Source organism: Raphanus sativus, chromosome 6 (assembly GCF_000801105.2).
Source record: "Raphanus sativus cultivar WK10039 chromosome 6, ASM80110v3, whole genome shotgun sequence".
NCBI lineage: Eukaryota > Viridiplantae > Streptophyta > Magnoliopsida > Brassicales > Brassicaceae > Raphanus > Raphanus sativus.
Window position 1 is genome coordinate 33,499,616 of NC_079516.1, and position 26,534 is coordinate 33,526,149.

The 26,534-nt window shown below is 37.2% G+C and overlaps 4 protein-coding genes across 4 annotated transcripts; 2 read left to right on the top strand and 2 right to left on the bottom strand.

Annotated features, from left to right (window-relative positions):
• The first annotated feature begins 5,330 nt into the window (after positions 1 to 5,330).
• Positions 5,331 to 6,899, top strand: LOC108832309 (rac-like GTP-binding protein ARAC4). Its single transcript, XM_018605799.2, has 7 exons — positions 5,331 to 5,638; positions 5,745 to 5,832; positions 5,915 to 6,024; positions 6,121 to 6,184; positions 6,269 to 6,333; positions 6,406 to 6,471; positions 6,555 to 6,899. The coding sequence occupies exons 1-7, from the start codon at positions 5,540 to 5,542 to the stop codon at positions 6,648 to 6,650; spliced, it is 588 nt and encodes a 195-aa protein (XP_018461301.1). The 5' UTR covers positions 5,331 to 5,539; the 3' UTR covers positions 6,651 to 6,899.
• Positions 6,900 to 7,020: 121 nt separating this feature from the next.
• LOC130495777 (uncharacterized) lies at positions 7,021 to 8,007 on the bottom strand (the record flags this gene model as incomplete). Its single annotated transcript, XM_056987285.1, has 2 exons — positions 7,021 to 7,664; positions 7,752 to 8,007. Coding segments are annotated over 2 exons (738 nt in total), but the record flags the coding sequence as incomplete, so codon positions are not given.
• LOC130496086 (uncharacterized) lies at positions 7,992 to 9,490 on the bottom strand. The gene is made up of 2 exons (XM_056987855.1): positions 9,145 to 9,490; positions 7,992 to 8,444 (listed from the first exon to the last, which is right to left on the bottom strand). The coding sequence occupies exons 1-2, from the start codon at positions 9,311 to 9,313 to the stop codon at positions 8,179 to 8,181; spliced, it is 435 nt and encodes a 144-aa protein (XP_056843835.1). The 5' UTR covers positions 9,314 to 9,490; the 3' UTR covers positions 7,992 to 8,178.
• A 6,562-nt stretch (positions 9,491 to 16,052) lies between these two features.
• LOC108832310 (protein FREE1) lies at positions 16,053 to 26,530 on the top strand (the record flags this gene model as incomplete). The annotated part of the gene is given in 11 exon segments (XM_056987286.1): positions 16,053 to 16,153; positions 16,155 to 16,193; positions 16,287 to 16,371; positions 16,402 to 16,543; positions 16,647 to 16,681; positions 16,684 to 16,917; positions 17,132 to 17,222; positions 17,320 to 17,355; positions 17,451 to 17,476; positions 17,478 to 17,534; positions 26,480 to 26,530. Coding segments are annotated over 11 exon segments (897 nt in total), but the record flags the coding sequence as incomplete, so codon positions are not given.
• Positions 26,531 to 26,534: the final 4 nt, after the last annotated feature.

Genomic DNA, 26,534 nt, shown 5'->3' on the forward strand with positions numbered 1-26,534 from the left:
GGCGTCGAGTTTTTATGACGGATCAATGCCTTCATTTTGCCAATCAAACAAGAAGTGGGGGGGAGGACATTGATGATATCTATGCGCCAGTGAACTTGAACAACAAACATTGGGTTGCTATTTGGATATCGATCCCTAACAGGCACATAGTCGTCTGGGACAGCATACCTTCATGTACCATACCAGAAGCATGGGATGAGATAATGGAGCCTTTTCTCGAGATGGTCCCTTATCTGCTTGTTGTCAACGCAAACACCGACGAAGAAAGGGCCAAATACGGGTTGGAGCGATACACATATGAGAGACGGCTGAAAGATGTACCCACGGCCAACAATGGTGATTGTGGCCTGTACGCTCTAAAGTACATTGAATGTCATGCTCTTGGGGTCCCCTTTAGCCCTAAAGACTTTGCTAGGTCCAATGTGAAGAGTATGAGGGATAATATGGCGGTGGTTATATGGACGGAGCTTGTTGATCAGCATTTGAAAGAGAATGAGGATGGTGATAAGTTCGTGGGCATGTATGATTAGATTTGTGTATGGCTTTGAACTTGTCTTTGTATAGATTTGTGTATTTGTATTTGAACTTGTGTATGATTTGTGTATTTGAACTTGTCTTTGTATAGATTTTCTAACTTGTGTATGATTTTCTAAAGGTTTTTCGTTCTATTGAACTTGTCTTTGTATAGATTTGTGCATTTGTATTTGAACTTGTGTATTTGAACTTGTCTTTGAACAAATAAGTCGTCTGGATCCAGCTGGACGACTTACAAATAAGTCGTCTGGAAGGTTTTCCAGCTGGACGACTTACAAATAAGTCGTCTGGAAGGTTTTCCAGCTGGACGACTTACAAATAAGTCGTCTGGATCCAGCTGGACGACTTACAAATAAGTCGCCTGGAAGGTTTTCCAGCTGGACGACTTACAAATAAGTCTAAAAATAAAATACACTGGACGACTTAGTAAAAGGTCGTCTAAAAAAATACACTTGAAGGGATAGTAGAAGGTAGTATAAAAATAAAATACACTGGACGACTTAGTAAAAGGTCGTCTAAAAAAATACACTTGAAGGGATAGTAGAAGGTAGTCTAAAAATAAAATACACTGGACGACTTAGTAAAAGGTCGTCTAAAAAAATACACTTGAAGGGATAGTAGAAGGTCTTCTGGACGACTTAAGATTTAGTCGTCTTGAAGGTTATCTGGTAGACGAAACACTGGACGACTTAAGAATTAGTCGTCTGGACGGGTAATCAAGACTGGACGACTTAAATTTAGGTCGTCTGGACAACTAGTCAACTGGTTGTGTACATTGTGGTTTCGTATGGCCAGTTTCCTTGCAGTTTGAGCATCTCCGTGCCCTGTGTTTCTTCCTGGGTTTGTGTCCTCTCATCCTAGATAGCTCCAACCAAGATTGCCATCTTGATTTCTTCTGTCTCCCCGGACCACGCTTTACGTTTGGAGGAAAGCATTCTCGTTCCTCAATATGTTATGACACGATAGGATATATATTCTCCGAGTATCCTGCATACAGATGATTCTTTGAGTAAAGTGGACATACAAGTGTGGCGATATGCAAACTAGCATGTGTTCCAGCAGCTATAGCATGAGAGCAAGGTATTTTCTCCACTCCATAGACACCACAATCACACTTTACATGTTCCAAATCAACCACACAGTCCATTTTGCCACCTTTGACAAAGAAACGCCATCCATCAATTGGTTCGACCGTCATCGTATCCGCTATCTATGATCGAACATCAAGCAAGTATTCAACACCCCGGCTATGTTCAGTTGGGAGACTCAAAGCATCTTGTCTCCTTTTCCAATACCATTTTCCTAACTTCTGCCTTATGAACTCCAGCAGGAACGGAATCGGAAATCCTCTTGCTCGCTTCAGTGCGGAATTAATAGATTCAGCGATGTTGCTTGTTTTTATGTTGAACCTGTTCCCCTTACAATAAACCCTTGACCATAGCCTGGCGTCAGCCTTCTCCAAATACGTTGCAAGTTCCGGGTTTGCACTCCGTATCTCAGCCATGTACCGGTCAAAATCGTAAACCGTGTGCGCATAAGCAGCCCCTTTCACCAAGTACATGAGATGTTTCCCTTTAAACTTTTTGACAATGTTATCTTGAAGGTGATAATAACATATTCCTCGGGTTGCCCAAAGAAACACCTTCTCACACGCACTTTTAATGGCCGCGTGCCGGTCGGAGACTATCACCAGAGGCTTGTCATGAGATATACAACTAGCCAATTTTGTGAAAAACCATTCTCAAGAAGGTTTATCTTCAGCATCCACGATCCCAAAAGCCAATGGGAATATCTGAAAATTGCCATCTTGTGCGGCTGCAACTAACATAACACCTCCATACTTTCCACTTAGGTGAGTTCCATCCACCACAATGACCCTTCTCTGATACTTAAAACCTTTGATAGAAGCTCCAAAAGAGAGAAATAGATACTTAAATCTTTTCTTAGAATCAAGTTCTATAGCCGTGATAGAATCAGGATTTGCAATGGAGATTTGCTCGAGATATGAAGGCAGACGCGAATACCCTTCTTCTGCTGATCCTCTCACCAATTTTTGTGCATATAACAGTGCTCTGTATGAAGTGGTGTAATCAAGCGTCATGCCAAACATGTTCCTCATTGCATCAGTGATATGCTGTGGAGTTATCCTATCAATGATTCCAACACGATCAATGAAAAGACTACCAACATACTTTGGAGTAAAGTATCTCCGCTGAGTGATTCGGTCTCCAATTGAGCATAAATGTTTTTCCACATACTTTGTTACCCAAAACGTGTTTGGCCCATGTTTCACACTCGCTCTGATCTTCCATCCACAACCGCTAACCCGACATGTTGCCACAAGGAGAGTTTTTGATGATTTGTATATTCTGAAAGAAAACCTACCCCTCACTGCTGTCAACCGCAGCTCTGAAAGCAGTGCATCCTTGCTAACAAAACTCTGGTTGACATAGATGCTGGTACAATCCGATTTTCCTCCTTCAATAGCATTTGTCTTAGCATATGTCTTTTCAATTTCTTCAAAACAAATATTATCATCATCTTCCTCGTCCTCATCTTGAACCTTTCCATAAAGACTGTAATCCCCACCATTCTGATCCGTTTCACAAACAATAGTGTTATCAGCATCCTCCTCCCTATTTTCCTCCTCCCCATCTTGATTTTCATCTTCAACAGACTCATTATCACCAACATCTTCAAAACATTCATCAGCTTCATCATTATCACCAACATCTTCTTCCCATTCACCAGCTTCATCATTATCACCAACATCTTCTTCCCATTCACCAGCTTCTTCTCTTTTCTCTGAAATCGTTTCCACCTTGCTGCGGCTTGATACACAAAGACATACTCTATGCGTTTTGAGTATCTCGAGCAAGTTTCGAACTTGTCTATCACTTGTAACATGAATGGGAGGACTGCCTGGAGTCATCATCATTTCTGCTGGTAATGAGTAGCTAATCTCCACAGTCACTGATCTCATGTCCAGGTTATAATCTTCTTGAGCCATTGCAACAAGTTCAGCATGTGTTGAATCTTCATTCAATAAAAACAATCTTAAGTCGTCCGTTTGACCAGAAGACTCATCAGTAAGTCTTCTACATACAGATGACTTACTTGTAAGTCTTCTACGCGAACAGATTTTGAAAAAAATTCAAATTCGTACCTTAAACTAGGTGAGATGACTTCGTTTGCACACATGGTCTTCTCCAACCACCAAGAACCTCAAACGAAAGCAACCGTAAGTCAAAACGAAAGAAATATGGCTCTGTCAACCATCGCCCATATTTTGAATCAAAAGCTTGAGTTTTTTGGATGAATATGGAGAGAAAGTGAAAGAAATGTTGTTTTTAGTTCATAACAATTGAAACAGAGAGTGTGTAAAGAGATTTACGTGCATTAAAGGGCATTAAAAGCTCCAAACAGTTCGTACAAGATTGTTCCCACTATTCATGGCAGTGGCAATATTGTAAATACTTGAAGAATATGAGGTTGAGACAGTAAAGAAGCCATTTTCGAAAAACAAAAAAAAATAAAAAGTTAATGGTATTTTCGTAGATTAAATAGAGGTGTGGGGTTAAAAACTCAAAAAAAAATGAGTCAAAAGAAAAGGTTAGTTTTATGTTTGACTTCAAGTTTTGAGTCACTTTTGCAAAAAGTCCTAGATATAATACTAACTATCGTTCATCAAATTTAACGACGAAGCTACCAACTGGTGTGTTTATGATTATGATTCTCTGATGGGACACTCAGTGACGTGGTGGATCGTTATTGTTTGGTTTAGTTAAAGTTAGGCACGTCCCTTTGGACTCTCGTCGCCTATGTTTCCTAATCCGAAGGGAACTGAGGAAAATTAAAAGAAGGAAAGAAAGTAATTTGATATTTAGGAATCGTGCCGTAACACAGAGCATGATTATTACAAAGGTTCTTAGCAAAAGTTCTTAATACACATATGTATATGTATATGTATATGTATATATTATATATGCGTATGTAATTGTTTGTTAAGGACTTTACGGAAACCGAAACCGAAAATTTCTTAATTAAGAAACTTTCAGTTTCGGTTTCCGTAAAGTTCTTAACAAACAATTATATATACATATATAATATATACATATACATATATGTGTATTAAGAACTTTTGTTAAGGACCTTTGCAATAATCATGTTCTATATGTGACACGTTCTTGTCTTCTTGATGATGATATTTGCCAAATCCGATGATTATGGATTTCATTCCTTTGCCTCTCCATATTTTGCTATACCATTGTATAAACTATAAAGTCTCTCCTACGTCATTTTATTTGATTTTTTTTTTGGGCAATACCATGAACTCGGTAGATGTATTAAATATTTTACGAATATAATGATACAAAAAAATTTATGACATTTGCATTTTTCTTGTTTTCATTAAACAGATAGATCCTTCCTCTCTCATTCAAAATTCAAATCCGCGAAAATAAAGAAAGAAAAAAAAGATTTTCAAATTTTGATACTCTCTCTGTTTCATATTAAGTGTCACTTTAACTCATTTTTTTTGTTTCACAAAGATTGTCATTCTATAATACCAATGCAATTTATACAATCTTTCAACTCAAAATTGATTGCAAAATGTATTGATCTTATAAATAAAACTATTTATCTAAAATACTATTGGTTAGATATGTGATATTAATGAAAACATAAATACATTTTAATGAGTTTATTAATATGTGTGAAAAGTGTCTAAGTGGCACTCTTTGTGAAACGGAGAGAGTAATAAAATACTTGTTTGAATAGATAAGAGTAAGAAATATCAAATATTATACGGGAGGTGGGAGCTGTATTGAACTGTTTTATCATCATCTCAAAGTCATCAATCAACCGCGCATCTTCCTTCTTCTTCTCTACCATTTCTTTTTTTTTTTTGTTTTTCGGGGCTAGCTTCTCAAATTTCATAAGCTTGCGAGTTCGATTGGGACATTTTTCACGATTCGGCAAGGCGTTTCTCAAGTTAGCGGCAGAGATGAGCGTGTCAAGGTTCATAAAGTGTGTTACTGTCGGAGATGGCGCCGTCGGAAAAACGTGCATGCTTATTTCTTACACCAGCAACACTTTCCCTACTGTAATTTCAACTTCTTTTTTTAAAAATCTTTTTCTGATTTCGTTAAATTTTATGGCCAAAGCATTGATCATGATCTAAAATAAAATGTGTGAACTTATGATTTTAGGACTATGTTCCAACTGTTTTCGACAACTTCAGTGCTAATGTGGTTGTTGATGGCAACACTGTCAACCTTGGCTTGTGGGACACAGCCGGTAACAAAAGTCTTTTCTTCTTAAAAACCGTTTGGAACAATCGGTCTACTTGACCTTGACTTGGTTTTTTTTTTGAAAACAGGTCAAGAAGACTACAACAGGCTACGACCTCTGAGTTACCGTGGCGCAGATGTTTTCCTTCTTGCTTTCTCCCTCATCAGCAAGGCTAGCTACGAGAATATCGCCAAGAAGGTGTTTTGCATCTCTTTCTCTTAATATATAGCTTGTGATTACCGAAAGAAACATTAGTCTATCTCTAATTTGATTTTGCTCCTCTCTCTCTCACAGTGGATTCCTGAGCTCAGGCATTATGCTCCTGGTGTTCCCATTATCCTCGTTGGTACTAAACTTGGTATCAACACTCTCTTTCCTTCCTGCTGCTATTGTTTTTGCTTACAAAGGTTGTTCGAGATTGTGAATTTTTGGGGATTTGCAGATCTTCGAGATGATAAGAAATTCTTTATAGATCATCCCGGTGCAGTTCCCATTACTACAAACCAGGTACTTGATGCTGTTATTAGTCTCGGCTATGATGACGAAACCATGGCTCTATTATTGTTATGAACGATGCAGGGAGAGGAGCTGAAGAAACTGATTGGGTCTGCGGTCTACATTGAATGTAGTTCAAAGACACAACAGGTAAGACAATACAAAAATTGCTTGTCCTGGTTCTCCTTTGTTTTCATGTGATGAGGCTTTACGTTTGTTGGATGATTCTGCAGAATGTGAAGTCAGTGTTTGATGCGGCCATACAAGTGGTTCTTCAGCCACGAAAACAGAAGAAGACTAAGAAAAAGAACCGTTGCGCCTTCTTGTGATTTATTTTATTAATATCTAAGAGAACTGGAAAGATGAAGAACTGATGATTTCCACTATTTGACTTCGTCCTCGTTTTAATGTGACAGTAAGCTTTTGTATAGTTGCTTAAAAGAAGCTGTGTTGTTGTGTACTCTTTGCTGGTGAATCGTTTGAGTTCATAGTGTGTAGTTCTACTAATGCTATGTAGTCTAATCTCTCTCTCCTCTTTGACATTTGAATCTACCAAGTAATATTGTTTTTGCTTTCAAGCTATTGTCTTAACTGCGTCTGCAAACAATTGTATGTGCAAATGATTTGGTTGAGAAATACGATATGATCCTAGTTGGGATCGTTCTCGTGCTGCCTAATCAGAGAACTCTTAACAACTTACTCAAATCCAAAACTTTAAACTCAATGTACAAGTTTAGAATACAGATTACATTCAAGTATTATTTGATACTTGTGTTTGTTACAATCAGTGGAACTGTACAAAACTAAGGCCTAAGGCTAAGCTGAGAATAAACAAAACAATTATTGGGTGGGGGGGGGGGACTAAAACAGGACTGTGTATGGCAATGAAAAAATCTCCACATCAGGCAAAAACTGGGGACTAGGGAAACAGGAATCTCCTGACTTGTGCATGTTAGATACCATGTCTTGTTCATTCATACGAGCGTTGTTATGCCGCCTTGCACCAAGAAGCCAGTCATCGCTGTTGTTATCATCATCTACCTCCATCAAAATGCAGGGAAGAACCGGTTCATCAAACAATGAACTGTACCGAGTTTCTTTGCTAATCCTATGTTTCTTTTTCTTCTTTGATTCAGAAGGAACTGCAGTCTTGTCATTCTCAAGAGAAGTTGAAACAAGATTCTCATCATGAGCTGAGACAGAAGAACTTGATACTATGCTAGGTTGATCAGTCCCTGAAGTGGAGCAAAGACGATCCTCTCGAGGAAGAAAAACCTCAGCTTCTTTAGAAGGTTTCTTGAAGACAAAGCGTATCCGTAGAGGCTTACTAACGGCAGGTGTCGCTGCAAAATGATTAAACAACCAGCTTCAGAACAATTATACAAGGGTAAGAAAATGAAATCAATCTGACATAAAAAAAAGGCACAAACCTTTGATGTTAGCAGGAGAAGCTTCCCTTCTTCTCTTGTTACTGTTTTGGCTACCATCAGATGAATAACCAACGTGGTGATTGTTCACATTCTTTTCTGTCAAACAACTTCTCTCGAGCTGTTCAGACTCATCAGACACTTTTTTGGTCGGTAGATATAGCTGTTTAATTGATTTCACGTTCTTATGTTTCTTGCTCTCCTTCTTTTCTTTGCGGTGCACCTTGTTACTAGGTACTACTTGTATCTTTATAATCCATTAGAATAAAGGATTTAGAGCATCATTATCCTAGAGACTGATTAAGTGTCTCTTAAAAAATTTTTAATAGTATTTAAAGAGTAAAGTTGGATAAGAGACTTAGTTAAAAACTTTGACACTTTTTTGTCTCCATTGCAAGTCTCTTATTTATAGGAAACATGAAACATAATATCATTCATCAAAGGTAGGTAATACGTATTGTGATGGTGCATTTAGCCATCTGTTTATCAAGCGTGTAATGCCACCGCAACTGAGACTAGTCCCCACTGTAAGAATGAGAGACTTGTGGATGTGTGGGATCACACCACCTCCGGCAATGATTCCTTTGATGAGCGTGTCAAGCTCCTCATCTCCTCTGATCACCAACTGTAAATTCCGTGGAGTTATCCTCTTCACTTTCAGATGTTTGCTTGCGTTTCCAGCTAACTCAAGAACTTCTGAAACAAGACGAGAACCAGCATCTAAGTGAGACATTAAACCAATTGAATACAGAGAGCCTTCAACATTGTAAGACCCATCTTACAATTTGTATGGCTATGAACAACACTAAATATCATAACAGAGCAGAAGATGCATGGTAAGCAACAACAAAGTAAACAACATGTACCTGCTAAAGATTTTTATTCATCTAGTTACCCTAGACTTATCATAGCCTTGGATGTCATTATCATCACAAGGGCACTTCCATGAATTCAACAATATCAAGCAACATCAGTTTCCAGGAAAAATATCAAATGAAAAGCTTTAGAGTTTAGAAATAGTGTTCTTTGACAGCACACACCAAACAGTTTCATTACAATTGTATAACCTTCAGATCTAATCACAAATGAAACTTACAGAAAGTAAATTTGAAAGCATACTGCGATATATATACACAACCAGTAACCACAAAAACCACAACACGAAACTATCAATAAGATTTGCAGAAGATCTCTTTACTAACTAAGTTAAAGCATCAGAAACACATCTAATGTTTTCCATCTCCTTCTGATTGCTGCAAGGTCTCTCCTTTCCTTATCACCACCACCATAATAACATCCCGAGAAGGCAAGCATATAGGATCAGTGAACTTGAGAGCATGGTAATTTACTCTACATCATAGCTAAAGAAGAGATTTGAGATTGAAAAAGGAGGAACCTTTGAAGATGAGTTTCTGACCACGAGGAAGAACGTTGGTGATTGGTTGAAGAAGAGATTTGAGGTCTTTGGTTGTGAGCTTAACAGTGGATTCCGCCATTGTTGGAACTTCGACCTCTATTGCAATTTTACTTCCTCTTGTTCTTTGCTTCAGATTCAATTGCTGCATCCATAAAAGAACTCAGCGTTTCATGAACGCCGAACATCACGATCTGATCTTCCTCCATATCTCTGTAAAAAACACACACAGATACCCTTTGACAGAGAGATCCACAAATTAGAAAGCTTTGAACTTTTGATGATGAAGAGCATTTTGTTGAGAGAGAGAGAGAAAGAGATGATAGCTATTTGGCCAACACGTGTCTCAAAAGACCGTCTTTTATAAGGCCTAATTAAGAGACGTTCTTTCCCATTAATCACAAATTTTCTTTTTTTTTTAATTGCTATTAATACTAAGAGACTCAGCTAAATACCTCGATAAAGGTGCTCTTAGACACTATTGTGGGTACGTCACATCACTCAATAACAAAATAATAGTCAGATCATACATTCTCTCTCTGTGCTGACTAATATTTGGGGACCAAATCAGACAAGTTCACAAAAGATTGTCTGAAAGAGACATGATATATATTAATAAAATAGCAATATGCAATTCATAAATATATATATAAGCTTAATTTCACAACAGATCTACAAGCGGATAGATAGATTTAACAAAAATAAATCACAAACATATATGGAACCCTTTTGAGAATCATGAGGTGTTATAAAGAAATTTTAGGATATTTAATGTTCAGACGAAGGGAACGAACACACAGAACTGAGTGCTGGACGAACTTTAGTCGATTCGACCAAGTTCTAACCTTTAGCCCAGTTCCTCGCATACACTGGCGGTGGAGATGTGAAATATCGCGACATCCTAATATCCAATCGCTTTAACACAGTATAACAGTAAGATCCTAACCACGCCTAAAGAACCTGTGTGGCGCGAAATGAATCTGAAATCGAACAGAGAGAGACGGAGAAGAAGACCCTATCCTCTTTTTTTTTGTTTCTTTCTCGATTCGAATTTGAGAGAGAGAGAGAGGAATCAATGGATGAGAAATAAAACGGCGAAGGTAAGGTCTGTATTTAAAGACGCACGCGTGAGCCTATGCTTACGAGAAACGGTTTTGGTCTCTTCAGGTATGTAATAGAAATGTTTGACATAAAATAATGGAATCTATGAATCAAAGTTGCTAAAGATTGCTATGATAAAGAAATAAAAGATAAATGTGGTGATGATTGTGGTGTAGAAGAAGATAAGCGTTTTAGTGTCTAAACAAACGGTTTAGTTGTTACCAAATTTGGTAATGATAATTTTATTTGTAGCTGCTATTGTTGATATTTATCAAGTAAAAAAAGACTTAACTGATAAGGCTAAATAGAAAATTGATAATAGATATTGAAAGAAACAGATGTTTAACATCAATTGGGTTCGATTCAGAGAACAAGCATTTCATATGACTGACACCAATCACAGATATACCATACTGTGACTCCACTGATACCAGCCAAAGCCTTGCCGTTGCCGATCACAATCAGATTTCTCGGCCTCACTTCCACATATGCAACATATGTCAATCACAAATGTTGTGTTGAAGGAAAATAAGAAATAATCATTCATGAAGATGGTTTGAGGGAAGCAAAAATTGGATGAGACAAATTTGAATGGCCAAACGGTTTACTAAGAAAATTATATTAGGATATATAAGGTTGAAACACAATCAAGTTATACAAACTAATATTGTTAAGATATCATGTACCCGTTAAATATATTTTTAACATTAACGCATAGAGTTATCGCATAACAGATTGTTAAAAAATAATATTGTTTGTTGTAGTTACATAATTTGTTAGTTGAAATTGTTCTGTTAACTGATATATTATTTGATAAATAGTTTGATAATTGATATATTGTTTGGTGTGGGAGCTAATTGTATATTATTTACATCACGATCTATACCTCACTCCTCAAGCTCATGCTATTCGTCATATTGAGAATAAGGTCAATCATCTAACGACCACCACTTTGTAACCAAGTTTGTAGCAGTTAGCAAACCATATATCGGTTAATAAACCATGTATCAGTTAACAAAACCAAACAATATATCAGTTAACAAATCATGTATCGGTTAACAAACCATGTATCAATTAACAACACTTATTTAGTAACCTTTTGTAATATTTTGTTGCAATTAACAAACTTGTATCATCTAATAACACTTTCGTAGCAGCTAACCAAAAATATATTTCGATCAGTGATTTCTTAACCATAAACACCACGATGGAGAATTTGAAAAGATTTTGTTGTGTTTCAGGAACTCATCTGAGACAATGATTCACTCATCTAGAACTCATCAGCTAACACTGCATGTATCAATTACCAAATCATTTATCGGTTAGCAATCTATTTATCAAAAAAAAATATTAACTCACATACCACATATCCACTCATTTATCAGCTAACAAATCATGTATTAATATAGTGTATAAACTGACAAACAATTTATCAAATTATGTATTAATTAATAAACCATGTATCAATTAATAATAAAAGTTTTTTTTATCTTTCCAATTATTTATTAAGTAACAACGTTTTATTTAATAACTAACGAAATATATTTTCCAAAGAGTAGAAAATGCAAAATTTGATAAAACTAAACATAAAATGAAATCAAATAAATAAGTAAAAACTTGGTTATACATAATTGTTATCGAAATATATATAAGCTAACAAACAATGTATCATCTAACAAAATATGTATTCGCTACTTACAACTTGTTTTAGGACAGGTTCGTCCACCGGAGGAGTTCAAGAAAGAGTGCCATGACGGTGTCCGCAATTTCATCCACTCGGAAAGTATCAAAATGGACAAGATAAAAACCTAAATAAGCCGGGAGATTCGAATCAATGGCACAATTGAACTCAATCTTAGAAAAAGAATACACTCAAGCAAAAAAAAAAGTTTTTTCATAAAGAAAGAGAGAGAGACTTTACCATAAAAGCATAATCATGTGCTTGGAATCCATCTGTTCTCCAGTGTAAAAAAAAGTTATTATGTTTTGTTTTTGTCATTACACCATTCTCTGCCCAGAAAGAGAACAATCAAACACATACATAAAATAATTTCAATAGAACAATAAAACCTAATTTGAATTCAGATTGGTAGAAATCATTTTCATAGGATAAAATAGAAAAAAAAAGATAAAACAAGAACAAATTCAGACAAATCAGAAATGACGCTTCTTTTCAATTTAGAAATCAACGACAGTGGAGAGAAAGATAATTAACAACAATTTTTTTCTTTTGAAATATTAAAGAGAGGGAGGGAGAGAGACCGAGAGAAAGAGAGATTTAGAGCCTAGTATAAGAGGGGAAAAGATAGCTAGAACCTAGGATAAGAAGAAAAGGTTATAGCTAGTAGGCTGACACCACTACTAACACTTTGACACAGCTATGCATAGGTCAAAGATTTGTGAGTATGTCGATAGGGTTGTTTTCGGAATAAAATTAATAATATCATATCAGGTGCAAGTCTCTAATTAGAGTACCAATTTATGACATCGGTACCAATTTTCTCAAAAACTTAATATAATTCGTGACATGCACCATTTACCAAAGATTCCCTTGACTTTCTATCTATTTTTTTCTTTCTCACAAAAATTCTAGGGAAAATTGCCAAAAGAGAACAAAAAAACAAAGGTGTTGTCCTCTTGGTATAATATCATCACATAGTTGTCCTTATGGTATAAATCTTTTCATAATCCCAAAATAACCTTTCATTAAGTAAATTAATAACAAATTAAAATGAAATTAATTAAAATCTTAATTAATTATAATAAAAAGGTTTAAAAAAGGTTTTCACAAGACAAAAAAATGTTAAAAATAATATGAATAAATACTACCCTAATAAGCGATGTGTATACCTGTGATAGATGCTGGAAAGGGATGTGGTCAGTGGGATTCAAACTTTTATTTTTTTTAGTATTTTAGGTTTTTTACCCTCTACGTTATGTACTTTGCTCATCTTTTTTGCTTTGTAAGACATAATGATTATTGAAATTTTGATTTCCAGTGTATTGTTGTTGCCCAAGAAAGATAAAAAGAACTATTAATATTGCAGAGAAAATGAGGATGATGAAACAAAAAGGACTTCATGTTCTGTCTTCTGCTCTACACACATAGAAAGTGGGTTCGCTTATGTATGAATGAGATACATAGCCAGTGAGCAAAATATAGCTACAAAGTACACACAAAAAGTTGGTTCCCTGTTTCCATTTACTTCCTGCAAAAAAACTCATTAATAGTCACAATATTTCATCTTTGTTTTCACTTTAAGATCATAGAGAACAAGAGTTTGTGAAAAAAATCAAGAAAAAACTATAGAAAAATCATAGATTGATGAAGAAGACAAGGGAGAATCGTTTTATTTTTATTTTTGACAAGTAAAATCGAAAATAACACGTTTTAGGAATTTAAAATATATTTAGGAGATTTTTAAAATATTTTCTTAACTGAAACTTTCATTAATTTTCGTAGAAATCAGGTACTCTTATCCGTATAAGGTGCCTTCTAAAAGTTTGGAAGATTGACAAAAATCTTGAACACGCTTTCTACTTTTAGTAGACGTAAGAGTACATTGTAGAAAACACATTCCCCAAAATTTAGAATACTTAATAAAAGTAGAAGATGCATTCGGACGAAAAATAGATAGCTTTACGATTAGTAGAATGCGCATTCCACTTATTTAGAAATTTAGTAAATAGTAGAATGTGGGTTCTAAAAGAAGTAGATGAACATGTTTATTTTAGAAATCGTTTCCTACTATACCATTTTTCGTAGAGGACACATTCTACCTTTAGTAGAACGTATTTTCAAAATTTTATTTATCAACTTTTTGAAAGAAAAAAAATACTAGCTTGTGTATATGGATGTTTTATTAATTGTTTATATTTTTAATATTTTTTTGATTCACAAAAGTATTTATTTCATTAGTTTTTAAAAATACAAAGGGTAAAAAAGAGAAAAATTGGACAAAAAACAAATTATACCAAATGGACAACACCCTTGTTTTTTTGTTCTCTATTGGCAATTTTCCCAAAATTCTATCTTCGCCGATCAATCTAGGACCTGTTTGTTTCTCCATCCGGATAAATCATCTGGATGAAAATAGAGTTTTGTTTGTTTAGGCACTAAAAGTGTAATTCATCCACATAGACTATTCGGATGAACCAATTTGGATCATTTGATTGAAGATGGTTCATTCAAAATGGTATAATGTCTATTATGCTTCTAACGTAATTCACAAATTGGAAATCTAAATATAATATTATTTTGTCATACATAAAAACTGACAAAACACAAAAACGTGTTTTCCCGCGAAAACCTAAAAACTAATTTTTCAAGCGAAAATCGCCAAACGCATCCCGTAAAAATTGCAAAACGTGTTTTCCCGCCAAAATTGCAAAAATGTGTGTTTTCCCGCAAAAACGTGTTTTCATGCCAAAATCACAAAACATGTTTTCACGCCAAAACTCGAAAACGCAATTTTCCACCAAAACACAAACGTGTTTTCCCTCCAAAATTGTAAAAACGTGTTTTCCCGCCAAAAACGTGTTTTCATACCAAATTCCCAAAACGCATTTTTCCGCCAAAACACAAAATATATTTCCCGCCAAAATCGCAAAAACGTGGTTTCCCGCAAAAATTGCAAAAACGCGTTTCGACGCCAAAACCACAAAACGCGTTTTCCCGCCAAAACCAAAAATCTCGTCTTCCCGTCAAAGCTGAAAAATCTTGTTTTCTCGCCAAAACCAAAAATTTTCGTTCTCTCGCCAAACCAAAAATTTTCGTTCCCACCAAACTGAAAATCTTGTCTTCCCGCCAAAACCGCAAAAATGTGTGTTTTCCACCAAAACCACAAAAATGTGTTTTCCCGCCAAAATCGCAAAAACGTGTTTTCTCACCAAAATCGAAAAAATCTAGTTTTCCCGCCAAAATCAATAAAAATCTCGTTTTCCCTCCAAAACCGAAAAACTCGTTTTCCCGCCAAAACCGAAAAATATTGTTTTCCGTCAAAACCGCAAAACGTGTTTTCCCGCTAAAACCGCAAAAACGCGTTCTTCCTCCAAAAATGTGTTTCCCGCCAAAACCACAAAAATGTGTTTTCTCACCAAAATCGAAAAAATCAACGCTAAAATAAAAAAACTTGGGTTTTCGCCAAAACCGCAAAAAAACTCGTTAATTTTGAAATAATTATAATGTAAATATATTAGACTAAATAATTAAATGTAATATAGTTAAAATTAATATCAAATATATGACTAAATCAACACAAGGGTATTTTGGTAATTTTTTTACTAAACTCATTTGGATGAAAATAAAAATAAAGAAACAAACATAAGATCCATTTCGATGATTCATCTAGATGAGTTATCTGGATGAACAAACAAACAGTCACAAAATCTGAATGGATCATCTCGATATATCATACAAATGAATCATCTAGATGGAAATGACAAATGGTGAAACAAACAACCTCCTAATTGAACTATCGTCGATAAGCGATGCAACATGAAGATTACAATTCATATTATCACCATCAGTAACCTCAATATCCAAACGCTTCCCCTAATCTTAATCATAATCCCAATCCAAACCCATCTCACGACATCACTAATCCGACCAATCTTCCACAGGAACACGTACGCCTCAAAAGCAATATTTACGGGAGTTTACGACGCTGATTACTCTCAAATGATCCTCCTTATGGGAAAAACATTGATCATGCATCTCCTCCTTCAGCAATCCACCGCGCATCCCATGTATTATCCTCCCTATGATCAGCATCAGATCTCATGCTAGCATGTCTTCAGGTAGAGATTCCTCTGCCAAGATCGTCAGAGCTGTCCCCAAGGCCTATATGCAGAAATATGCCACTGGTGGTGTCCACAAGTTTCACATCATAAACCTGCAGACAGACCACAACTGATGTTCTTTGTGAGGTATATATTTCTGCTCTTGAGTAAATCGTTTTGGTTTTGTGTTATGTTAGCTGTTTTTTGTAGTTAATCAGCTGTCTATTTTGTTTAGCATATACTGGTTTGGTTGGCCTTCGTATACTTCATCAAAGTACTAGTCTAACATTGAGGATATGTCCTCTTGAGAACATCACAAGATGCGACGTAAAGCGTTTTTAGTGTTGCTATTTGCAGGAGTAAGAGTCACATCTTTTTTCCTTCTATCCACAAACTAGATTCCTCTATTATGCTTTTTTGGTCTAAAAAGTTAAACATATCAGACTGCAATCAAATAGTTACACCACCAACACACTTCTGAACAACTGCAATGTTTCAGGTTCCTAGACCTGCATATTTTGTATCGTTTAGGCCTGCGTTTTTTAATTTCATTGTGCTTTGGGTTTCTTTATAAAATATATTCTTTTATGGTGGATTTTAAGCCAAAGATGTTGTAGGAAGTAGCAGGCCTCCCGTCTTGGCTTGGCAAAGCTAGTCGAATATTCTACTCAGAAGAAGAAAGAATTGGGTGCTTGGATGAACATTATAAAACTTCTAAATGAGGAGAAAGATCATTGGGTATGATTTTTTGGTTTCTTTGGATATAACTGCAGGAATTCTGGTGATGTGTTCTATGACAAGTGTACTCAAAGTAGGATTGCTTTAACTGCAAAGGAAAATGCTCCCCAAGTCCATGTCTGCGACCGGTGCATGGTATGCTCTGGTCATTTTTTTCTTAGGTTTAGGAATCTTGTCCATGGATTATGAAAATGCGATTTAGGTTTAGGAATCTTGTCCATGGATTATGAGAATGCAATTTAGCTTTAAAACTGAAAATCGTGGTTAAAAGTAAGTTTTCTATGTCAGAGTAGCTTTTGATATTTTAAAAGTGATGCTGCTTAGTATGAATATGATTCTTTATGTGCAGGTAGAAGTGTCTCAAAGGTTGAGTAATGCCAAGGAATCTGCTACCAGGAACGTAAGTGTGCAGAGCTATGGAGACCTCGCTAGAAAGTTACATGTGAATTTAATATCCCTGGGTTTCTTTATTGAACTTAACCAGCAGGAATTGGAGTTTATATACTTGGTTTATGATTTTGCAGATATGTTTGCCACAAGAGGAAATAGAGAAGAATCGCATGTCTTCATCTGGTAATTTTTTATGCTTAATATTAGTTCATTGGTTTCGATGAGATGTTTCTAGCCATTTATGGTTTTACTGAGAATGATATATAAGATTTCAATAGGTTCGAGGAAAGGCTCTGGGAGGCTCTTGAAGGTAGATGAAAGAGGTAGCTTGTCCAACATGTACAGTAACAGTGCACTTACAGGTTAGATTCTTTGATTACACACTACAGGAAATGTGGGTATTAATAGCGTCGTAGTATAGCGTTTATTACAGCTCTGCTATTGTATACCAACACTGGCCTTTCTAATAGCGTTTATTAAACTGAAACGCTATGTTTGTAATCGCGGGAAAAGAAAAGAATTTAGCCGCGTAAATTAAGTAAGTGAAGCTGCCTTACCATTGCAGATCCAAAGATATTAGCTATCGTAAATGTAAAAATATATTATTTGAAAGCAAAAAAAATTGAGTAAACAAATACGCCTCGATTCATTAAACTCTAGATCATTCTTCACTCTCTTCACTTTCTCACTGTTTCTCAGAAGCTCCCGACTGTTCTCTCGAATCGAAGCTTCAGCAGGTATGTTTCTCAGAAACTCTCGAGTGTTATATCTCATCGACTGATATTGTTTCTTCATGTGATTTTGGGATTCGATTTTGGCAAAACGATTCGATTTTGGGATTTGATTTTGATTCATGTGAAAGTTTGTGATTTTCGGTTTCGATTTTTAGTTTTGAATTGAACATGCAATTCGGTTTTGATTTTTAGTTTGTTTTTGATTTTCGATTTTGATTTTCATATTATCAGTTTATCAGTTTCGATTTGAACATGCATTTCTTCGTTTATCAGTTTCAGAAATGGCAAAGACAAGAGGAGGAGGACAAGTTGGTTCTCGCCGGAGTAGACGTAACATGGTTTGGATGTAGTAGATCCAACACTAACAGTGAAGAAAAGAACAACAAAGAAAGTGGCTGCCCCAACAAAGGCTTTAGTTCTAACGCCAACGAGATGAAGTAGTAGAATCAAGAAAGTGGCTGCTCAAGATGACGAGGTAGAAGATGTTACACCAGAATATGTTCCGCGAGATGATAAGCTAGAAGATGTTACACCAGAATATATTCCGCGAGATGATGAGGTAGAAGATGTTACATTAGAATATGTTCCGCGAGATTATGAGGTAGAAGATGTAACACCGGAAGATGTAACACCAGAAGATATAACACATGTGGCTGATCAAGCTGAGAAGGCAAGGTCTGAAGATGATAAAGAAGAAGGAGAAGCTTGTTTGAAAGGACAGGAACAGAAAGAGGATGAAGGAGAAGCTGCTAATATGGTAGAAGATGAAGTTCTCAGTGAGGAAGGGACCAAAGAAGTTAGGAATGCTCAAGATTATGAGATTCCTAGTAACGAAGAAGTTGAGCTACCAGGGGAAGAAGTGAAAGAAAAAAATAAAAGAGGACCAACAAAGATGCGTAGAGTGGCTGAAAATCCTAATGAAAAAGTCGCGGTCACATTCACTGACTTTGGTGAGCATGTTGGACCTGGTTCAGTAACACTATCATCTTTTCTTGGTCCTCTTGTGAGGGAACATGTTCCGGTAACACTTTCTGATTGGAGAAGACTTGATGCAGTGACTAAAGCAACAATGTGAGAAGAAATTCAGGTTTGTATATATATGCTTTATTGAACCACAATATGACATTATAAACATGTTTGAACTTTGCTTATTTTGATGCAGGGGAGGTTTAACTTGCAAGAAGAGTGGCAGAAAGCTGTTATTTTCAAGCAGTTGGGAAGCTTGTGGAGGGCTGGGAAGTCAAGGCTAGTATCACAAGTACGGGCGGCGAAGACTGCTGCTGAGAGATTAGAATTAAAACCCAGCAACGTCCCATCCATTCAAGTGTGGAACACTTGTGTTAGGAGCAAGACTGCCTGAAGTTTCACGGTAAATTATCCATATTTATATGTCATGTTCTATAAATTTAATTATGTCTTATTTCATGTTTTATAGATTTAATCACATTCATATTTATATTGTATGAAATAAGTAATAGGTATCGAGAGTTGAGAAAAAAATCAGATTCCTCATACCACCAGCCGCAAAGGAATGATTCGTTTAGCTTATGATATGGTAAAATTAGTATTCAAACATCTATATATTGTATAGCTTATTAGAAAAATTAAACCTCTGTGTACTGAGATATATGTATGTATTTTATATAGAAAAAAAAGAGTCAAGACCCGAAAAAGGTGAGTAGAAGTAAGGTATGGATTGCGGGACATACTCATGCTGATGGTAGGCCCGTGAAGCCTCAATATATATAATTATAAAATCAATTTATATTTTTTTTTGACATCAAACGGCTGATCTATTACTCAAGCTTGAGGTGGTCTGGGAAACCAGACCGGAATAGAACAACCAATGTAATACATATCCCTATGAAAGGATCTTGCTATCTTAGCTAAAGAATCAGACGATACATTTTCAGAACGAGGAATATAAATAATTGAGAACTCCGGGAAATTGCTCTTCAGCTTCAGTAGCTCTTCTAGTTCAGTTGAGAAATTAGGTCATGCTCCTGGGTCTTGAATCATTGAGATTAGATCCTGACAGTCGGTGCCAAAGGTCTGACACGTCGATAGTTGAAGCATGCATTCCATTGCCCATATAAGGGCTTCAAGCTCAGAGTGAATGGGTGATAATCTTCGCTGTTGGTTCCTTGCTCCCAATAGTTGTATTGTTCCCTCTGACGTTTTCCATGTCCATCCATAACCACTAAAGAGTGTGTCATGTGTCCATGAACCATCTACCAAACATTTTTCAGAGTTCGGTTGTAGTGCAGGAGGCAGTCGAACAGTAAGATCTTCTTGGTTATTGTTTGCCTCAAACCAAGCGTAGCATTCTGATTCAGCATGTCTGACGGTTTCCAATGGGTCTCTGTCAATTCCTTGGAACAGTTTATCATTCCTTGCTTTCCAAATAAACCACATAATCTAGAGGTATGGATCTCTATCCAACTGTGGGTCCTCTAATTCCTTTTTCCTCCAGAAAAGATAGTCTATGTTCGTGTACTGACTCGAGGCTGGGAATATCAATGGTGGAGTTGGTGTCGCAGCATGTACCCATGTCTGTAGCGCTGGTGGGCACTCAAATAATGCATGGTTTATAGTTTCGTCCTCTGCTCCACATCTAGGACAATGATTGTCACATCGCATATGGCGATGTGTTAAGTTACTTGTCACCGCTAATTGTCCAGATATTGCTTGCCAGACAAAATGTCTTAACTTAGGTGGAGCATGTAACTTCCATGCATGTGCTTAGAGTGATTTTATGCTTGGTTCCCCAGGGTCTTCCATCGTGTTGAGAATATTTCCAGCCACCCAGTATCCTGATTTAATAGTATACATTCCATTCTTTGTATAGCTTCAGCAATACTTATCCCTCTGGTAATTTTGACTTATGGCCAAAGATTGAATCAGAGGGATATCCTCATGGTGTACATAGTTTCTAAGTAACCCCAAGTCCCATGTTTTTGGCTCTCCTGACATAAGATCTCGAGCTGACATCATTGGATGTACCATTGGTGGTGCTATTGGTCTCGCTGGCCTTGCTGGTATTGTCGGAATCCAATGATCTTCCCAAATTCGAATCTCATTTTCTGAGTGTACATTTTGTCTGATCCCCAGTAGTATTAGTGGTTTTGCTGCCATAATGCTTGTCCATCCATAAGAAGGCTTGTCCACATTATTTATACACAAGGGCGTACTGCATCAGAAGTATTTTCCTCGAAGGACTAGCGACTAGAGAATCTGGATTTTGTACTAATCTCTATAATTGTTTCCCCAGTAAGGCCAAATTAAATTCATGGATCAATCTAAATCCAATCCCTCCCTCTTCCTTTGGTTTGCAGATATTCTCCCATTTTACCCAATGGATACCTCTTTTGGGGAGGTTTGAGCTCCACCAGAACTGTGCAATGGCACTAGCAAGGTTTTGATAAGTCTGTAATGGTAGCAATAGAGTTGACATCACATAAGTGGGTAGTGCCAGTAGGATCGACTTTATAAGTACTTCCTTTCCTCCTTTTGTTAGCCATCTTCATGTCCATCCATTTACCCGATGTTGTAATTTTTCCTTCAAAAACGCGAATAGTCTCCTCTTCGATCCACTAATGTCCTCAGGAATACCAAGATATGTCCCCATTCCACCTTCAATTGTAATTCCCGTTGCTTGTTTTATAGACTCTTTCACTGTCCCAGGTATCTTCTTGCCAAAGAGCAATGAAGATTTGTCAAAGTTGATACATTGTCCAGAAGCTTTTTCATATGTCTTAAGAACTTTCATGATTTCATCACATTTATGGGGCTCCGCCTTACAGAAGAAAAGGCTATCATCAGCGAAGAGTAGGTGTGATACCGGGGGGCTTGCGCCTGAAATACGCATTCCCGTTATCTTACCTTAATTCTCTGCATGATTAAGAAGGCTAACGAGCGCTTCCGTGCATAGAATGAAAATGAAAGGAGATAAAGGATCTCCCTGACGCAACCCCCTATGTGAGGTTATATTTCCTCTTGGTTGGCCATTAAACAAGACATGGTACTTCACCGAAATAACACATCGCATTATCCACTCAATCCAAACTTCTGAAAATCCCATCTTGCGCAGGACAGCACTAATGAAGTCCCACTCTAAACGGTCATACGCTTTACTCATGTCAGTCTTTATTGTCATTCTTCTATTTCTTCCTCCAGGGTCTGTACGAAGAGCATGAAACATCTCTTGGGCTATTAGAACATTATCATATATTTGTCGCCCAACAACAAAGGCTGACTGGATTTCTGATATCCGATCTGGGAGTATTTTCTTCAATCGCTGGCACAATACTTTTGAAATAATCTTGTAGCTCACATTGCAAAGACTGATGGGTCTAAACTGAGACATCTCATTTGGTTTGTCTTTCTTTGGGATAAGACAAATATTTGCATCATTAAGTCCATTGGCCATTACACCCTCAAATAGGAACTCATTAACCATACGGGTTAAGTCTTCCTTCACTGTATCCCAAAACTTTTGATAAAAGAGGGCCGTCATACTATCAGGCCCGGGGGGGTTTTTCTGGATGCATTGCAAAGAGTGCCAATATTATCTTCCATTCTGTAACAGGGGCTGTCAAGTCTGTATTCATTTGATCCGAGATTGTCGTTGTGACATAGGCTAAGGCTTCAACAATGAGCTCTGGGTTGGATGTTTCAAAGAGCTTCCTAAAATAATCGGTAGCAATGGCTACCAATTTTTCCTCATCCTCTACTAGATTTCCATCAAGTATCTAAAAGACTAGTAGTCTTATTTCTTGCTCTTCTCTGTCTCGTTATAGCATGGAAGAACATCGTGTTCAAATCCCCTTCTCTGAGCCAGAATATCCTACTCTTTTGCTTCCAGTATCGTTTCTCAGCCTTAAGAGCTTCGGTAAGTTCTTTAAGTGCTGCTCCTATCTCCTCTGTTGTAGCCGCATCATCAGAATATAAATTGTCGATCTTTGTCTTGAGTTCTTCTATTTGTTTTGCAGTATTTAATTATGTCTCTCTTTTCCATTGGCTGAGTGCTTTCCGACAACTGGATATATGATCCATAATAGTTGCATTGGGAGGTAATTCAAGAGAGTTCCATCCATCTGATATCACTTGACCAATCTCCTCGCTGTCTATCCATCTCTTGTCAAATTTGAAAGATTTTCTTCTTCTTGGCTTCTTGGTAAGAATGTCTGCCAGGACCGGACGATGATCCGATCCCCACATTCTGAGGTATTGTACTTTAGTATGTGAAAATTTTTCATGCCACTCCTCATTTCCAAGAGCACGATCCAATCGACAGCGTACATTCCCATTGGTTCGTTTTCCAACCCATGACAGTTGATTCCATTTGTCAAACTCTAACATTCCACAGTCAGATATCATTTGATTAAAAGAGAGAAATGATGTATCAGATCTTTTTCTTCCTCCCTCTTTCTCATGGTGTCCTCGTATTTCATTAAAGTCTCCAATCATGAACCAAGGTCCATCTCTATTTGAGGAAAAACGCGTAAGACATTCCCATACTTGATCTCTCTTTTCTAATACAGGATCACCATAAACGAATGTCATATAGACATTTATTCCATTAATGACTGTTTTTACATCAATCATTCGATTATTCGAAAATAAAACAACAACTTGAAATTCATCCATAAAAAACAAAGCTAAACCACCACGTTGGCCAAGAGGCTCAACGGTAAACAACTATTAAAACCTAAGTCAGCCTGAATGTTTTGCACAGCAGCTTCCTATTCTTCGTCTTAGAAAGGAACAAGAGTCCTGGGCGATGCTTCTGACACATCTCCGTGAGGCGTCGAACTGTGAGGTCGTTCCCTATCCCTCGACAGTTCCAACTGAGTGTCTTCATTGATGAAGGTGGGACGGATGTTTGGCATCCACCATACCTTTCTTTTGACTACTGACATTCGTTGCAAGCTTCCTCGAACTCGCTGGCTTCGCAGTACCTCTTCCACGAGCGCCACTCCCGCCTTCTGCTCTTGCGTTAATCCTTGGTGATGCACGTCGGTGACTCTCTGCTTGCACTGTCGGGGTCAATGAACGTGTAAGACTCCTAGTTAATGTTTTATCAATTGCATTCTCCTCTTCTACATTCTTATCATTCGCTTCAATCATAAGAATTGAAGTCTCTTGGTTATTCTGGCCGGTAGTTTCCATATCCATGGATTTTATAGACTCAAGATCTTCACCCAGTAAATCATCTTCCTCCATTACCATTAGCTCATTACCCAGAGGCTCTTCCATGTCCGCATCGGCACCTTCCTCATCTTCATTTTCATTGTCATCTTCAGTGAGAGACGCAATTTTCAAAGCATTATATGGAGGGATTAGATCATTCGCTGAAGCCTCCGCCTCTGAGATATGATCTTGCGTTGCCGAGTTAGCTCTTAAAGTTACTTTGCTATCATCACGAGTTTCCGTAGTGGGTGTTCTAACTTTAGGTTCAATGAAACATGTTATCACTGATCGGGATTTAGGTCCACTCCCAGCTGAACCTGATGTCGTAGCTCTAGGTGATTGATCATTTATCATCAAAGGCTTAAGCTGTTTCTCCTTCCATATACGCTCTTTAGTGGCCTCGTGATAGTTCCTTGGTTTATCCTGCTTGCGATCACCAGAGTACGGGTTGTACCTCGAGTCTCTATTGCTGGTGTTTCGGTTGACACGGCTAGAATGAGTAGACCGTTGCACACGGGAGATAGGCCTTGTTTCTTCCTTGTAAGACCTATATGGGGTCTCATTCTTCAGTCGTTCATCACCATGGAAGGGTCTTGCAGTTCCCATTTGATCAACCATGCTTGAGTTTGATCGCACACGATCAAAAAATGTCTCACGAGTTGGTGCCTGCAGGTTAGGCTCTGAAATCTGCTTCAGCGAACAGTCGGATGCTTCATGTGACATAAGACCACATGTAGTGCAATGCTTGAATAGCTTTTCATAGTGAAGCTTGATGATTATATCCTCTTTGTTTCTCGTCTGAAGCTTCCTTGTGAACTTCAAAGGCTTTGAGGAGTTCATCTCAACTCGTATTTTCCCTTCCGGAGCATCAACCTTGTCCAATTTCCCAGGCTTATCTCCAATAGCCTCTAAGTTTTTGTGAGTACACAGATGCAGAGGAATCCCTTGGAAGATGAATCCAGAATGGTATCATCGATGGATAGTTTTCGTCAATCACCGGTTCCCATCGGACTAACACAAACATACAAAAGTTGTGGTGGAATGGTCCTTGACTGAGGACCGAATTAAGATCTTCCTCACTGTCAAATTTGAACAGAAAGTGTCCATTACCCAAGTCACAGGCTGTGATCTTTTCAGACATACCCCATTGTTCCGGCATAGCAACGATTAATCGCTCCACATTCTGTTTTTTTGGATTCAAAATCTTGCCAATAAGAGACAAGCTATACTCACTAATGAGTTGTTCATCGGCATGATCTGGTAGTTGTATTGTTTCATCATCGTCATCCTCGATCAACACCCCTTTGCCTTTGTCTGAAACCATCGAGTCTACCGTACAAAGATACGCTAGTCTAGATTGGAGAGTACAGTATGATCCGTTCGACTTGCAGAGCGTTCAGCCAGCAGAGAGAAGAGAGATCTGATTGTTACGAGAGAACAGAGGAAGGGCCGGTCGATTAGGTAAGAGAGATCTGATCACCGAAGAATGAATCAGACAGGATGAGTACGCAGGCTTTGATCTTCTTAGGCGTGATAACCACGTAATCAGATAGGAGCAATCTTTCTCAACCCGTAACGATGACTTCTTCGAGCAGATAGAGCAGAGAGTAAGGGAGAGTCGATCTGTTATCAAAGAATATCAATATATATATATATATATATATTAAATATTCAGGTAAATAAAACGATTTAATAACACGAAACATATCTATCTTTGTATAACAAATTGCTATAGGTAATTTTAGATTAATGAGTATTAATAACAATTATAACATGTTATTATAAGACTTAACAATTGCATAGATAACGATGCTATCGTTGTTCAGTTAACTATAGCATACGACAGATCCGCTATAGAAAGTGTTGGACCTATTATAACGGGCGCTGTGAGAGCGTTTAAGAAAACGCTATGGTAAGAAACTAATAGCGTTTAACTGACGCTATTAATACCCACATTTCCTGTAGTAACACCTCTTTTTTTGAATGATTTTGAGGTCCTATGTTTTATAGAACAAAAAACAGTACATGGTGATCCTCGTAGATATAATCACTTGTGTCAGTGTGTATGATCATAACAATCTTACCATGGATCTATGCGATCTCTTCCTTTGATATAATTGTAGGACTTATCCTCTACTCATGAGGTCCTTTATTTTATAAAATGTGAAGATAGAACTGCTATGCATTCGACCTCTAGTGTCAAACAGCTAGGTATCTATCAAAATTAGATCATGAATATTGTTGCTTGATCATCTTAATAGTTAATTAAAGCATGTCTATATAAGGACTTGAGCCAGATTGGATATTTGAAGTTTGCGTTTTTGAGATGTCTCTTTGATACTATGTATAGGATTATAATATCATTTCCATTTGAATTGAAGGTCCAGGTTCCAATCTCAGGATCAGAGACCATCGAGTGCGGGTGTAACGACCCGA